This window comes from Lactuca saligna, chromosome 8 (genome assembly GCF_052625555.1).
Source record: "Lactuca saligna cultivar CGN05327 chromosome 8, ASM5262555v1, whole genome shotgun sequence".
In the NCBI taxonomy this organism is placed as follows: domain Eukaryota; kingdom Viridiplantae; phylum Streptophyta; class Magnoliopsida; order Asterales; family Asteraceae; genus Lactuca; species Lactuca saligna.
Window position 1 is genome coordinate 177147889 of NC_136424.1, and position 15412 is coordinate 177163300.

Below are 15412 nucleotides of genomic sequence, written 5' to 3' on the forward strand. Positions count from 1 at the left end.
ATGGATTGTTATATCCCTATGTGAGTCGCTATAATCATACTATGACTATGTGAACCTGCCACGACGTTTCTCAGGCGTCGCGAAAACTGAAATGACATTTGTCACCCGTAGACCTGCAGGTCCCACTGTAGCTAGCAGCAAGGTGTGGGGTGTCAAACCCAATATAGATCTATATACAAGTATCACGTTCTCCCTCAAGGAGATTCTGATTATAACTACCAGGAATTATATCCCGCACTCGGACGTACGGGGAGAGAGAGAGTCTCACAATATAGGTTAACAAGTTTACGTGAAATGTGTGTGAGTATAAATCTTTTCTGTATGAATGTACCCTTTCTGTACGAGTGTGTTGTGTGATGTATCATAAACTATACCTATTATAGTTTATCTAAAACGTATGTAATATGTATGAACTCTTTTATGGAAATGTATTAGTGTTATGAATTTATTAAACTATACTTTTTATAGTTTATTATACTTGTTCTAAAATGAATGTATAATATTTATTACGAATGACTTAGTTTCAGTTCATGATGATAAACTAACAAAGAAACACATTCAATAATTAGAACTTATGATTATACACTTTGCTCAACATAATACAAAGTGTTATGATATTTATATGTTGTTGGCTAACTTTAGCCTTTCTTCACTATTTTGGAAAAATCATAGAAAAATCATACAAAGTCGAAAACTAGATCCGTAAAATATGAGAGTTCACAAAATGTGTCTAGTTTACTCATAATTTTTATCACGATTTTTAATGACCTCCAACTTGGGTGAAAAAGTCCAAAATCACAGACTGGTCCGGATCGTTGTTTGAAATGATAGGCAGTTTTGTAAAAATCACCATAAATTGTAGAAAAATCGTATGGAGATGTGCAAGTAGTCATTTTAAAGCTAAAAACTTGAACTATTTGCAACTTGTACAGTTTTGAAAAAAAAAATGTTTAAGATGCCCAAAACAGTCCGTGAATGGAGTTGAACTTTTCTGATGAAGGCTGTTAGAAAAATTTAGTTATGTTCTTGGTGTTTTAACTTGTATTCCCCCCCCCCCCCCCCCCCCCTGAAAACTTGAGAAAACATGAAAATGTAGGGGTATGAACTCACCTTGAGTAATTTCAGTAGATAAGTGTTGAAGAAGAGAAGTGTTCAACCCAAGAACACTTGAAGAATCACTTGAAGATTCGAAGCTCTAACACAATTATGATGGAGTTTGTGTAAGATATCCATGATTTGAGTATAACAAGTGAAATAATCATAAGGAGAATGGATTATGCTTACCAAATGTGGAGGAAAAACCCAAGATCAGCCCTTGAATCTCGAATTTCTAGAGAGAGAAAGTGAGAGAGGAAATAGTTTGATCTTCTTGTGAAATGAGAGCAAATGAGAGAAGTGAGGAGAGAGGATGAATATTCAGCTCTCAAAAACATGGGAAGGAGTGATAATTGAGTGGAAAGGACATTGATGTGACCTAGGTAAGGTGGGGAGGTGTGGCTGGTCATAGATTGGGTGTGGGAGTGGTTGCTTGTGTCATAAGGTAAAGCAAAGTCAACACTCCACCTCTTTGTACTTTACCCACTTGCTTTTATTATTTAAATAAAGATTTTTATGAAAATATGATTAAATTGTGAATATTTAGGGTTTATTATGTTAAAATATGATTTTAGGTGAAAATCCCGTGTTAAAATAATTAAAAACGGGCCTTAAACGCAAAACTATGCGAAAACCGGGAGAAAATGGGTTCCCAGCGAGACCTCTCGGTCCTAGGCCGAGGTTCGGTCCCTAGGCCGAGGTTCGATCCATGCTGAGGACGGTAGCCGGAAACGAAGCGAAATAGGGGGAAACGAAGGGGGGCGAGGAGGCGAGAGGGTGCGAGGAAGCGAGAGGTTCGGTCATGGGCATCAGAACCGAAATAACCCAAATGAACAGTACCTTCGGGTTCGGTTCCAGGAGCCTTCGGGTTCGGGTGTTTCTGCGAGGTTCGGGCCTGCAAGGATCTTTCGGGTTCGGTTCCTCCTGGGCGAGGTTCGGCCCTGAGAGGACCTTCGGCTCAGGAGGGTTCGGGTCCTCCTTGCTCTCGGTCCCTAAGAGGACCTTCGGGTCCTAAGAGACTTCGCCTCTTATAAGAGGGTTTCGGTTCCTAAGGTCCATTTTTCTCGTTTTTACCCCGTTTTAAGCCGTTTTTGACCCGGTTAAGGGTCGGAATGACCCGAATGATTCTAAAAAGTTACGGGAAACTTTTGAGAGAGATTTGGGAGAGATTTCACATACTTGGAGAGATTTGACATTCTTGGAGAGATTTCTCATACAAAGAGATATTTGAGAGAGGTTTCACATACTTGGAGAGATTTGGGAGAGATTTGACATTCTTGGAGAGATTTCTCATACAGAGAGATATTTGAGAGAGATTTCACATACTTGGAGAGATTTGGGAGAGATTTCACATACTTAGAGAGATTTCTCATACAAAGAGAGTTTTGGGAGAAGTTTCACATAATTAGAGAGATTTGGGAGAGATTTCACATACTTAGAGAGATTTCTCATACAAAGAGAGTTTTGGGAGAGATTTCACATACTTAGAGAGATTTCAAATAGAGAGAGATAGAGTGAAAACAATTGAGAAAGGTTTCGAGTGTGGCATTTGTGAGTGTCCGGCTTCGCAATGCAAGGTCCGTAAACACTGTTAAGCCTTGTTTAAGGATCTTACACACTCCCGATGAGTATGCAACATTGTTTTATCGGTTTGGCTAGCCACGTACCACAGTTTTAGGTTAAGGAGATCTAGATGTTCGCACTTTTTGATTTATGATCTCTCATTAGAATAGAGAGTGGTGTAGAAATTTCATAATGTAAATTCTAGTACCCAAGGGAAAATTGAGTCAAACGGTTTGACTTGTTGACTTTAGTTGACTTTGAGTTGACCGAAATTTGACAGTTGTCACATCTAATTATAGTAATGTTATTAGGAACTTATAATAAGTACTTGGACTATTATTATGGGTTATATAAGTATTGTTTAACGCTTATATAATAGTAATAATAGCTAGACTATCAATTAGTCTTGGTGAATAATAGATTAAAATCTAGTGGTAATAATACTAGGTTTCGTTGAAGGACATTATTTTTAAGAAGCGAAACGTTGTCTGAGTTCGGAATCACCACCTTTTCAAGTGAGTGCATGATCCCTTTCATCTTACACATAGATATGAAGTATTTAATATAAATTACGTGCTATGTGTGCATATTGTCTGAATACTTGTTGTCTATGTCGGGTGAAATATTTTTATACACGTTTAAATGATTTAAATTGTATATGTATTTTATATCTACAAAATGTGTTGGGTAAAATATGGGTAGATGTAATAGTTGTTGTGTGACAAAATAAAATAATGAGAGGCCTCGATATAGATGTTATTGATGATCCAGTCATCTAGCGGAGTATAAATGACGACCACGGGCTATTCTAGACAGTCCAGTGGAATGTTAGCAGACTCGCAACCTGTAGGTGTTTATTCGAACTGTGTGCTCACCAGCAGTACTCTACCCCCACATGGTTGCATTATTTGACATGAATTGTTGAGGAACCCCAGAAGCATGTGTTGTCACCCCGATGGAATTCCTTAGACTAGGTCCCTTGTGTTAGATGTTTTATGGGATGTAAAGTGAGGATAACAGGAACGGGTAATCGTGTTTATTTGGTTTGATAAAGTTAATAAACTTATTTATTGTTGGTTGGAAACCCTATGTACTCACCAAGTTTTCCAACCTAACCCACTCGGTTTATTTATATCACAGGTGTTGATATGAAGTCACATTACACAGAGAGATTAAGTAGATATAAATCACTAGTGATAATGAATGTAAGTTCTGTTTATGCTTATGTTTATGTATTAACGATGACATCCCAAATGTTTTAAAATTAATAAAAATACTTTTCTTCATAAATGCTTTGATAATGTATTTATCATGTTTTACTGGGAATAAATTGCGCAATATTTTTTATTAAAAGAGGTACTCTAATTTTTATAAAGCATAAACAAAATCGGTCTTTTCTGGCCGTGAAAATGGGGATGTCACACTAGGGTTCTCAAATGCGGAATCATGTGTGTGCAATGCGTTGCTACCCTGCTGGCTCCTTCCCCTTATATGAAGAGGTACGTGAAACCAAAACTGAAAACCGTAAGCACAAAGCTTAGTAAGTTACCCCATCATACCACATACCATACAATCATACATAATGTCGGGCAATTTTAGGGTGCCGACCTACCCATGTCAAGCCATTTTGGGGTGCTGACCTACCCATGTTTGAACCTTATAATACTCAAGAGACCCTTAGAATCCATAAATTTTCCAATTTTATGAATTCCTTCCATTCACACTTTCTGAAGCATGAAGGACATGAGACAAAAACTTAGATCTAGTAACATTAAGCAATTAAGTTTGGATTTTAGACACTTATAAAGGTCCAGAATGAGCACAAGATGACGATGATGATGTTTCCTTGCTAGATCCATAACTAGAACAACATCTTCTTCTTTTTCTTCTTCTTCTTCAAACTACCAAAAGCTCCAGAAGGCCAGGAATCACTAAGAAAGATTAGGGTTTGAGTTTTCTGAGGTTTGAGGGTGATTAAGGTTGATAATGAACCCTAGATTCGAGATAATATGGTTTACATACGAACGAAACCCTAAAAGATCAGGGGCTTGGGATGCAATCTTCCTCACATTTTGACCACCAATGTGTCACATCATGAGAACAGTCCCGACACAGCTTCTTCACTTTTTCTTGTCACGTCGTGACGTCTCTATGGTCACATCGTGTATTGTTCGCGTTTCTCACTAGGCATCAATGAGATGATGTAATAGTTAGGGCCAACGATTGTAACTTATTTGATATAATAAAGGGAATTTTATAACATCCCAATGATGATGTACTTCTAGTTTTGACCCTGTATTTGAATAATATTGCATCTTGGCCCTTGGGAATGAAAATGAATCGCAAAATGGCCCATAGTGGTAATATGATAATTTTTGCCTAGTGTATCATATGTTGTGTTTAGTTGGCCAGAAATGATATATGACATTCAAAAAAGTGTGGGGATTTCCAACAAAAACAAACATGATAATAACTTTATCTTACTTGTGTGGTAAACATAGGAATCATAATAGCTGCAGTAATTGAGCTTAATGGAGTAGTTCTTTTGCTCACATTTAATTATATCTTTTCGTTTGTTTTCTTCTCTGTAGTTGTATCTGCCCTCGCTTGCTAGCTTCTTGCTACAAGTTTGGTGCTTTTTAATGTTATTTGCCGTTAAAAAAAATGGTTTATAGAACTTAAGAAAAAAGAAAGAGCGTATATGTATTTGGGTTTGCTTGGCAGACCATAAAACTCTTTGGCTTAGTTGCACATATTTGTTTATTTAAGAAATTTTGGTGATCAACCATTTTTTGTGCCAAAATCTTAAAGCTAAATTTAAATGTAATTTTCTAGGATTACATGCGAATATCTACAGGATTTGGTTAGGATTGATTCCCATCGGTTTGAGTGAAAGCAGTTAGAATAAAACCTTTTTTTTCTTTTTTTCATATTTTACTGAACTTGCTTTCGGTATTGAAATTTAAGGAAAATTAATACTTGATGAACAAATAAGTAAAACTCATGGCTATACATGAGCTACACTGTTTTTCCCGGGAGGGGTTCATAACATTATTTTTTCAACTTTTAAAATTTAGAAAAATATTGAGCTACAGTATTTTTCCAGGTAGGGGTTAACATTATTTTTTTCAACTTTTAAAATTTAGAAAAATATTTTCCTCGCATCCAGGATAGTAAACCTCTAAACCTTAGATAAACAACAAATTTAAGAAATAATTGATGAAAACAATTTTTTTACTATATGAAAATTGATTTTTATAAGTTTGAAAATCGGTTTCATCCAAACTGCTTCCACTAGCAAAATACTCAAACCGATACAAAAGGAAAGTTCGATTTCAAACCGGATCAGTTTCAACCAAACAGGTTTATAAATCGGATAAATTTTTGTTTGCAACCTGGTTTTGGGTCATGACCAAATGATAAAAAAACATTTATTTAGAGTTAAAGAGACATGAAATTTTAAATTACTTATATACATTCCTCCAATTGAACCGAGCCACAAGGCATAGCCTAGTTAGGGTTTGGCCAATTATTATTACTATTATTTTTTGAATGGCAGATAGGCCAATTATCAACCATTTAACAAGGTACCATTTATTACATAAATAATGAGATGAAATTATGTTCTGTCACACAATTGAATCCTCGAATACTGAAAACCCATGAATAATCCTATTTCATGAATAGCAATACAAGCATAAATTAGAGATATTATACAAGCCAAAAAAACCAAATATAAGAACAATATTACAACCTATATAGCTCAATGTACAACTAACCATAGCATAAACTGAGTAGTAGTACCAAACAAATCAAACCTCATATTAAACATTCATTCTAAATAAACACAAAAACAAATCAAACCTCACTTTAATTAACATTAACCACCAAAACCCATTAAAATTCAAATCGTTTTAATCAAAACCAACTTTCAAGAACAGTAGAATGAAACTGCATCAAGACAAGCACCAACAATATCAAAGCAGCCACTCCCCACGGCGAACCTCCCTCCTCCGGCGACTGGTACGCTAGCCAGCGGCGACGCTCCCACGGTGACAACCCAAACCCAAAAAACTTTTCTGGGTGCTCAACATTTGACAACCATTTGACAGCAAAAAGCAGAATTAATGGAGTGATTAAAAGAATCCAATTGAAGCTCTCTTCAGTAGCTTCAATGGCTTCTTCGTAAGAAGAGTACCATTGAAATCCAAGAAAGAAGAAGATGAGCGACAAGATCAAAAGAACCGGATATGGAAGTGGGGTTAGCGAGAACGCTTCGAAAATTGAAGAATTTGTGGTTCTTGTGGGTGACATTTCACCTTCAGTGTGTGAATGGTAATGATGAAGAATGGTTTAAAGGAGAGATTTGATGAAAATATGGAAAGGATTCTCCAATCCGTTACGGTTTGTATTACTGATTTTGAGGGATTCCATTGTGATTGGTACAAGTGTTGGAAGCTTTTTGGAAAGGTAAATGTACAACTGCTGATGCGTTGGGTACAAGTGATGCTGCGTGGGGCAAGTAATGATGCATAAGGTATAACTAAGTAAAGAAGGTTTTATGTGGGAAAAGACCAAGATACCCCTCACCCACTTTGGAAAAGTCTCGATGGGAACCATAAATCATACTTGCAATCATTTTCATTTTGAGAAAAGAAAATTTATCATGGGTTGTGAAGAAACTTGTAGACTTATTTTAGTGGTTGTAAATATGCTTATCAAAAGTGATTTGAAGTTTTAGATCGTCGTATTTGATATTTTTTATATTATATTTTATATTATAAATGACAATCCTGTTTTTTTTCATAAATGTATATTCAAATTATTAAAAAAATAAGAAATGTTAATTTATTTGACTGTTCAATAGATACACATAACTAATGAATCCGGATCAAATAAAAAAATCGTAAAAACAATTTCATCCTTTGATCTCATCAAATCAAAGGTTATATAGATTCGATGATATTTTTAGTATATATATCAAAATTAAATGATCTAACATATCATTAATACCTTAATTAGAAGAAAGTTTGTGAACGAAAATCAAGGTTACCAAGATTATGTGAGAAGTTTAGTAGGCAAGAAAGTAATTTTGGATGAAAATTATACCAAGAAGGAAATAGATTTGTTCTATCTGTTAAAAAAATATAATATTTGACTTGACATGTGTTTGTGTTTGAGTGTTTCTTATGACACTTAAAAAGAAATTTTGTTCTATCTGTACAAAAAATATAATATTTGATTTGGCATACATTTATAAAAATAAAATAAAAATGAATGGCGTAATCGAGCCCCTCGAAATTTTGACACGAAACAAAAGTGCTTTCAAGTTGTGTAGCATCCCTTTCAAATCGTCTATAATGTGATTACAGATAATATATGCATTACTTTTTGTGTCAACAATGCACCTTCTTTGACATGATCTCTATGGGACGTTTGTCGAAAGCTTTAAAGGAAACTTTATATTTGAGAACGATCTCACTGAAATTCAAAACTTTAATAAAAACATTTGACAGAGAATCGTAAATCTAAAATGTTCTATTGGAGTATTAAAGAACGAGGTAGTTTCTGGAATCACAAATTGGTCTTGGATTTTTGATTGGATAATATAATCACTTTACAAATTTGATATTTAACTCATATGCCTATTTGTCACGAAGATCTTGCACCTCCCAACTTGTATAAATTCATAGTTTGAACTCCATTGGTGATCTTTAAAATCTCGTTACGCTAAAACAAGTTGATGATACTAAAATCATCAATACGTTCATTAGTAATCATAAAAAAGATTAATAGATAAAAAAAAACAGTGGATTGTAATCGAATTTATAAATTTAAAATCATTTTTGGAACAGTTCAGGTTTAATGAGATTGACCTACAAACATTTTGTTCATTAGCAAAAAAAAATGATATTTAATTTGTTAAAATACGATTGCAGAAAAACTATATATCTACAAAACTAATATAATCTTTAAATTAAGCAATTCAAAATGTTGTATATCTTAAAATTACCCTTTAGACAACTTTAAATCTATGGGGCCAGATCTTTTTTAGCTAAACTTTTTGTTTTATTTATTAAATCTATAAAGATAAAACATATGTTAAAAGTTACATAAACATGTCCGATTCGTTTCCTTCTAGCTAAAGTTTTTGTTTTATATATTCAAATCATGAAAGATAGAACAAACCCAAAACGAATCATGCACATATAAATGATCCAAAATTGTCACCTTTAATAATCTCTAGCTTACAGCCTTATTCCACTAGACTGCAACATTTTTTGGAGAATGCCTTTAATTGTATGAATAAGAAAAAGACAGTGAAAATCAAAGAGATAATTAGTTAATATTTAATATATCTTAAACATGAAAGAATATATTAAAAACATAGAAATTAGTCATAAAGAAAAGCTTTACCCATGTTTAACATTAATTTTATGTACGCAATTCGATTGCTGCGCCAACAAAAGTCGAATGACACGGCTATCAAAGGGGAAAAAAAGAGAGAATATATTCGTTCTTTTCCTGGACACGTTCCCCTAATTAAAGGTGATATAATTGTTTTATTTAAACTGGAATTTTAAGACCTTATTAACTTAACCCCAGACTCGACTTTATAGCTCAACAAATTTGATAGGATAGCTTCCCTTCCCTTTTATTAAAATGAAAAGTTTAGCAAGCGAAAAAAAAACCTTCCTTTCAAGTCCAAACTATTTACACATTTACCCTCGTTAGCTTTTGTTTTTTAATTTCTCCAACTAGGTTATTTTCTCATATATTCATCAAATTATATATATATCCACACAACGTCACCACTTTATCCAGAAAGAAAAAAGAAAAAACAGGTGCACAACACAACCAACAGGAAAATTACATTCTCTTGTGTGTCTGTCTGTCTATATGTTTTTCTCCAACGTAAGTGAAAAGACAAAAACAACCCTATACTATATGAGTAGAGCTAAAATCTGATATGCATGATATGTGTTGAAAGAAGCATGGGCGTGTTGGGAATTTAAAAATAAACAGCAACATTGTTTCTAACACCAAAAAAAAAAAACAAAGAGAGCACGTCTTACATTACAACTTCACTCATCATTCATCTGCAGAAGCTGAAGTGTGGGCAGGGTATTTCTTCAAGATATCTGTCCATGTGGCACGACCCTCAGAGACCTCCTTGACAACAGCCGCCACCTCATCAATGCTGACACGGATTTGATCCTTGCTGTCCCTTTCACGGATTGTGACTGATGACGTGGAATCCACAGTCACAGCAAATGGCACACCCAGCTCATCTGTTCTCGCATATCTTTTGCCTATTGAAGTACCTATACATAGACACAATATAAGCACATGTTAAAATGCAAATTCCAATGAGAAGTGATGAAACAGACAATGGCAAACCTGTAATATCTTTCTTGTTTGAAATCCCGGCTGCAGTCAGAGATCTGGAGATGTTTTTAGCAACTTGTTCGTATTGCTGATTCTGAACCAATGGGAAAACAGTGCATTTGATGGGGGCCACAAGAGGAGGGAAACGGAAGACATTCAACTGTTCATCTCCAGCTTTGCTTGGTCTCATGTAGAAGGAATGTTCATAGAGACAGTAGATGATGCGACCGATGCCAAAAGAAGGTTCGATCACAGAAGGTGTAAAAACTCTCTGGTGTTCTTTCTTTTTTTCTTTTGATATTGTCACCATTTTTTTCGTTATTGTAACAGTTTTCTCAAGAGTGCAAACTTCAAACTCCACCTCCCCTTTTGTTTCCAAAACATATTTCATATCCATCGCCTCTTTCTCACTCATCGCCTACATAAATCAAGAAATCAGAAATGGTGTGTATAAGTGGCTGTTTGATGGTTAATTAAGAGAAGAATTTGTTTATACCTCCAATGCTTCAACTACCATCTTTTGATTACCCTTGAATGCAAGCCCAAGCTCCTTCTTAATGGGAGTAATAACAAGTTTCTAGAAGAAATACATCAATTTGTTAGCAGCTTTCTCAATTAAAAATATAAAAAAAGAAAATTTACCTCAACTTCTTTAGGTTCTGCAAATTTCTCTTGAGCCACAAGTGCAACACCACTTTTATCCTATGAAATTAAAAAAAAAAATGGTAAAACATCATCTCTTCAATAAATAAGGAATTGAAGAAACTTTGTATGTTGAAAAGACGTAAATGCCCTTCTATAATTAAAGGTTACCGTGTGTGCACGTAGGTCATATGCGGATCTATCAGCAATGCCAACGCATTCGATCCAACCATAAGAGGATTCGATTTCAGCATCCCAGCAATCTGCAGCGTAGTGGGCCATCTCATTTGGAAGATGCTGCCTGAAACGCAAACGTTCTTCATCGATCCCCAAACGTGTCAAAAACAGATATACTCTTCCGATGAAGTATGCAAGTGTTTGGTTGTTCACAATCCCCTGAAGAAATATGTGTTTAAAAGCTATTAGGGTTGCATATTGCTACTATGAATGAATAGATATGAATACATTCCTATTTCCTATAGTTTGCTCTAAAATTTTGAATAACAACGAACCTTAGAAACGGCTTCACCAAGACAAAGTCTTTTTGCAGATTGGCCTGACATCTGTAAATCCCTTGGGAACATGAGAAACTCAAGCTTTTCAACTTCAGAATATTTCGGGTGTGATTTGTCATCAGGATCCACAAAGTGTTCGATTTCTGCAAGTGTGAATTCACGAACTCTTAGAAGACCTTGTCGAGGAGATATCTGGAAAAAGATGACAACAAAATGTCAATTTCCAGAGAACATCGTTTTTTAAGTGAATATAAATAAATTCATTACTTGAATAATCATTTAATGTCTTTAAAAAAATACATAGAGCATGAATGAAATGCACGTGTTGCAATCTTAAATTTTCAAGAAAGAAAATCGACCTCATTTCTGAAAGCTTGACCAATTTGAGCAGCAGCAAAGGGTAGCTTGTTTCCATTGTAATAGTACAAGTCTTTGAAGTTAACAAATATGCCTTGTGCTGTTTCAGGACGCATGTACCTGAACCATATCAAATGAAAACAGTTGCAAATATGAAGAATGTAAAGGCAGAATCATTGCAATTATGAAGTAAAATAATCTGACAATAGTAGACGATTAATATGAGATATAATACTGACCCAGGGCTTACGCCAGAAGGACCAATTGAGGTCTGAAACATGAGATTGAAAGGGTAAGGATCCGAAAGAGGATTCTTAGTGTCAGGTGCAACAATGCCATATTCCTTAATCTTTGCACCAAGTTCCTCAGCTGAAAGATCATCAAGAACAGCAAGAACGTGTTTGAATTCAGCAGCCTTGTCAGCACTCATAGCCAGATCTTTTTCAAGCTTATCTTTACAATGATCTTTAAGGAGATGATCAGCTCTGTAACATGTTCCAGTCTTTTCATCTTTAACCATAAGATCAGTAAACTTATCAACATGACCAGATGCTTTCAAGACAACTTCAGGGGTGACACAAGGACAATCAACTTCTAGCATGTCCTCCTCTAGAACAAAATGCTGAGAAAATTTAAGCAAAATGATATTAGTATCCTCCACTATCATCTCCAACATCCAATCTATTGTTGTTTAGTTGAGGCATATCTCCAGTATTGAGTTTTGATGTTATTGTATCTTTGGATAATGAATAAGCTCTCGCATGATTCAAACAGATTCATATGTCAATTAATCGTTTGTTAAATAGTCAGTCTTTCTTAGGGATGTAGGTAGCAATTGTCTTTAAGCTACACAATTTTAAAACTCAAGGAAGGTATAGATGTTTAATGCTGTTGCTTCTGGGAAAAGTGTGTCAAATGATTTATCTTTTATTTCAGATTAGACACCAATCCTCCTAGTTGTACAGAAAATTACTTCATAACTGGCTTAGACAATAGAAACTTTAGGAGCTAAATAACAAAAAAACAACCAAGTTCATATTGAATTCTGTCCATTTTGTAAAAAATGAGACGTATACCTACAAGGAAAATTAGTCACACATTGGCACTGCATGTTTGGAATTCAATCCTCTTTCTCCCCCAAATTGCAACACACTTCAATACCTTATGCGAAAATTTAAAAATCCTAGATTTGAAATCGATATGAATTTTGTTGCAAGCCTCGTATATATTGGACTATCCAGAAAGTTTTGCGATTCATATCAATTTAGAGGTGAAAAGCCAATCAGTTCGAATCAGCGGCAAATCCTATTTCCGAAATGAACAGGATATCACAAAGCCGATTGCATTTTCAAGCAGGAGATGAGAGTATAAAATTTAAGCGGTATGATTGTCATCGTGGCGATTATAAATTCAGATAAAACTCAACATACCTGACGCCAGAAAGCAAGGACGTTAGACTTAACGGCGCAGCCAGGAGGGCCATAATCATATAAACCAGCAACGCCTCTGTAAATTTTGAACGACGGGATGTAAAACAAACGTCGTTCGAGTGTATTAACGACGGCCTGACGGAACGCATCTCTGCTCATAACAGAGCCGTTAGCATCACCAGAAATGGAAGCTTTCAGTTGAGTCTCGATCGATGTTTTCTCGAGTTTCAGAGCATTGAGTGCTTTAACGGCTTCGTCTATCTCCGACTTTGATGCGCCGGAAGACTTCAATTGACGTATCGTGTTGCCGCTAGCATCGATCGTGGATTGTTTCTCAGCAAGAGCTCGTCGGAGTGAGTCCTCGGAGGTGGCCATTGGTGCGGTGGCGTTAGCCGGTCGTTGTAAAGAATATATTTGGCGGAATCTGGAGGTGATGCGGTGGTGAGCGAGTGATGATAAGATAGCGGAATGTAAACGCATGCGTTCCGATCAATGGCCCCACCACCGGCGGTAGGATTAGGGTTTTAGGGTTTTGGGCTGTAGTTGGGCTCTGATGTAGGCCACTAAAAGATTCTACCGGATATTTTAGAAATTATTATGATTAGGCTTTAGGCAATAAGGAGCGTACGTACAAAAACGGTACCATGTTTTTGTGATAGACAAAACTAAAATAAATTTTATTCTTGGTACCATATCAAATGTTTAGTATATTCACATTTAATAGATTGATAATATTTACTTATCATCATTTAATATTGATAAAACGATGATAGGAAGAATATATAAGAAAGATATTTAATTTCTCAACTATAAAAATGTCTCCACCATCCAAAAAGTTTTAAAGTTGTACCGGTGATTCAAAATTTTCATTTTGTTGCGAATTTGATTCGTTTTAAAATTGAAAGTGTGTAAAATAATATTTTTTACCCTTTATATTTTGTTTTCCTTTTTCTCGTCGGAAAAAAGTTTGAATGGGTAATTCTCGTTATTGTGAAGATTTAAGAGTTGATAAATTTACAAAGTGGTACGTAAATACATAATGGATAAAGACATACACAAGCTTGGCATAAGTGAAATATGATCGGATGAAAAAATGGGTGGGAGTTTTTGGATCTCAAAACTAATAAACCTAGTTGGATGATGTCATGATCGATGGTAGTACAACATGATTTAACTCAGAGAATTCTATGCGATCATTTTTTGCTTTGTTAGATTCCATCTGTCAAGCAATTTGCTTTGTTAGATTCCATCTGTCAAGCAATTACTTTTGGATTCTAATTCTAGAAAATATGGGAGATACATCAAGAAATCATCGGGATGGGATTTTACACATCATTGATATTGTTTAGATCACCACCATTTGCGACGTTCAATTCTATAGCTTGACGACTTGCCATAAAAGAAAGAGACAAATCGGCGTTCAAACATCATTGACGATAACGTTCACATCACCACCATTTGCGACGTTTAGATCTACAAACCTTAGCTCCGATCTGGAACTCGACGAAGACGATGGTTGAGTTTGACGACGTTGTAACTCGATGAAGACGACAGTTGAAGGTGACAGTGCTATAAACCCTAGCTCTGTAAATCTGGACATAACCTCTATGTTAGGCGGCAAACCGGATCTGTAAATGGTGGTGGTCCAAAACCTTAGTAGGAAAGAGAGACGACTACCACCACAATCAGCTGCCAAAAGCCTAGCAATTAACCGTCGCCACCGTTTCAATGAACGCTAGGGTTTCAAATGGTGATATCTTCGGCGAAGGAGAGATACGAAGTGATTGTTGTTGTGTTTGTCGAGGTAGCATTTGCAAAGGCGAAGTTGTCATCAGAGCGGGAGATAGAAGACGACAGTGGCGGTGGTGGATTCAAGTTTCCGACAATCGCGTTGATGATTTTGGCGAATAGTAAATAGAAAGAGGGTGATATTGAGTATGTAAAAAGGGGAAAGGGTTATATTTTGTTTTCCATTTTATTGTAATTAGATAACAGTAAAGAAAATAAAAGGAAAAAAAACAAATAGAAAGGGGTAAATCCGTTATTTGAAGAATTTTTGAATTGCTTTGGACCAAACTCACAACAAAATGAAAGTTTTGAAACACTGGTGCAACTCCAAAACTTTTTGGACCAAAGTGATAATTTTTGACAAACCATAGGGACCATTTTTGCATTTTTGTCTTGGTTATATGATCTTTTTATGATGGGAGCTGATTTATAGATAACAAATTTTCTCCATACACAACAACTTGTGCTTTAAAATACCGTACTATACAAGTCTATAAAACATAAATTGTTTGTGATCGGAGAAAATTTGTTGTGTATAAATCACTTCCCTTTTAAGATAGGTGTTTTTGAATTGGTTTCATTCATTTTTTGTTGGGATAATAATTTAAAAAGGTAACCTATTTTTTGATTGGT

At 35.3% G+C, this 15412-nt stretch overlaps 2 protein-coding genes across 2 annotated transcripts; both read right to left on the reverse strand.

The window, feature by feature from the left end:
* Positions 1-6576: 6576 nt before the first annotated feature.
* LOC145010338 (uncharacterized) lies at positions 6577-6972 on the reverse strand. The gene has a single exon (XM_078968894.1). The coding sequence runs from the start codon at positions 6970-6972 to the stop codon at positions 6577-6579; it is 396 nt and encodes a 131-aa protein (XP_078825020.1).
* A 2532-nt stretch (positions 6973-9504) lies between these two features.
* LOC145008511 (glycine--tRNA ligase, mitochondrial 1-like) lies at positions 9505-13512 on the reverse strand. Its single transcript, XM_078967100.1, has 9 exons — positions 12992-13512; positions 11801-12183; positions 11564-11681; positions 11202-11396; positions 10861-11085; positions 10690-10749; positions 10544-10624; positions 10060-10465; positions 9505-9983 (listed from the first exon to the last, which is right to left on the reverse strand). The coding sequence occupies exons 1-9, from the start codon at positions 13469-13471 to the stop codon at positions 9751-9753; spliced, it is 2181 nt and encodes a 726-aa protein (XP_078823226.1). The 5' UTR covers positions 13472-13512; the 3' UTR covers positions 9505-9750.
* Positions 13513-15412: the final 1900 nt, after the last annotated feature.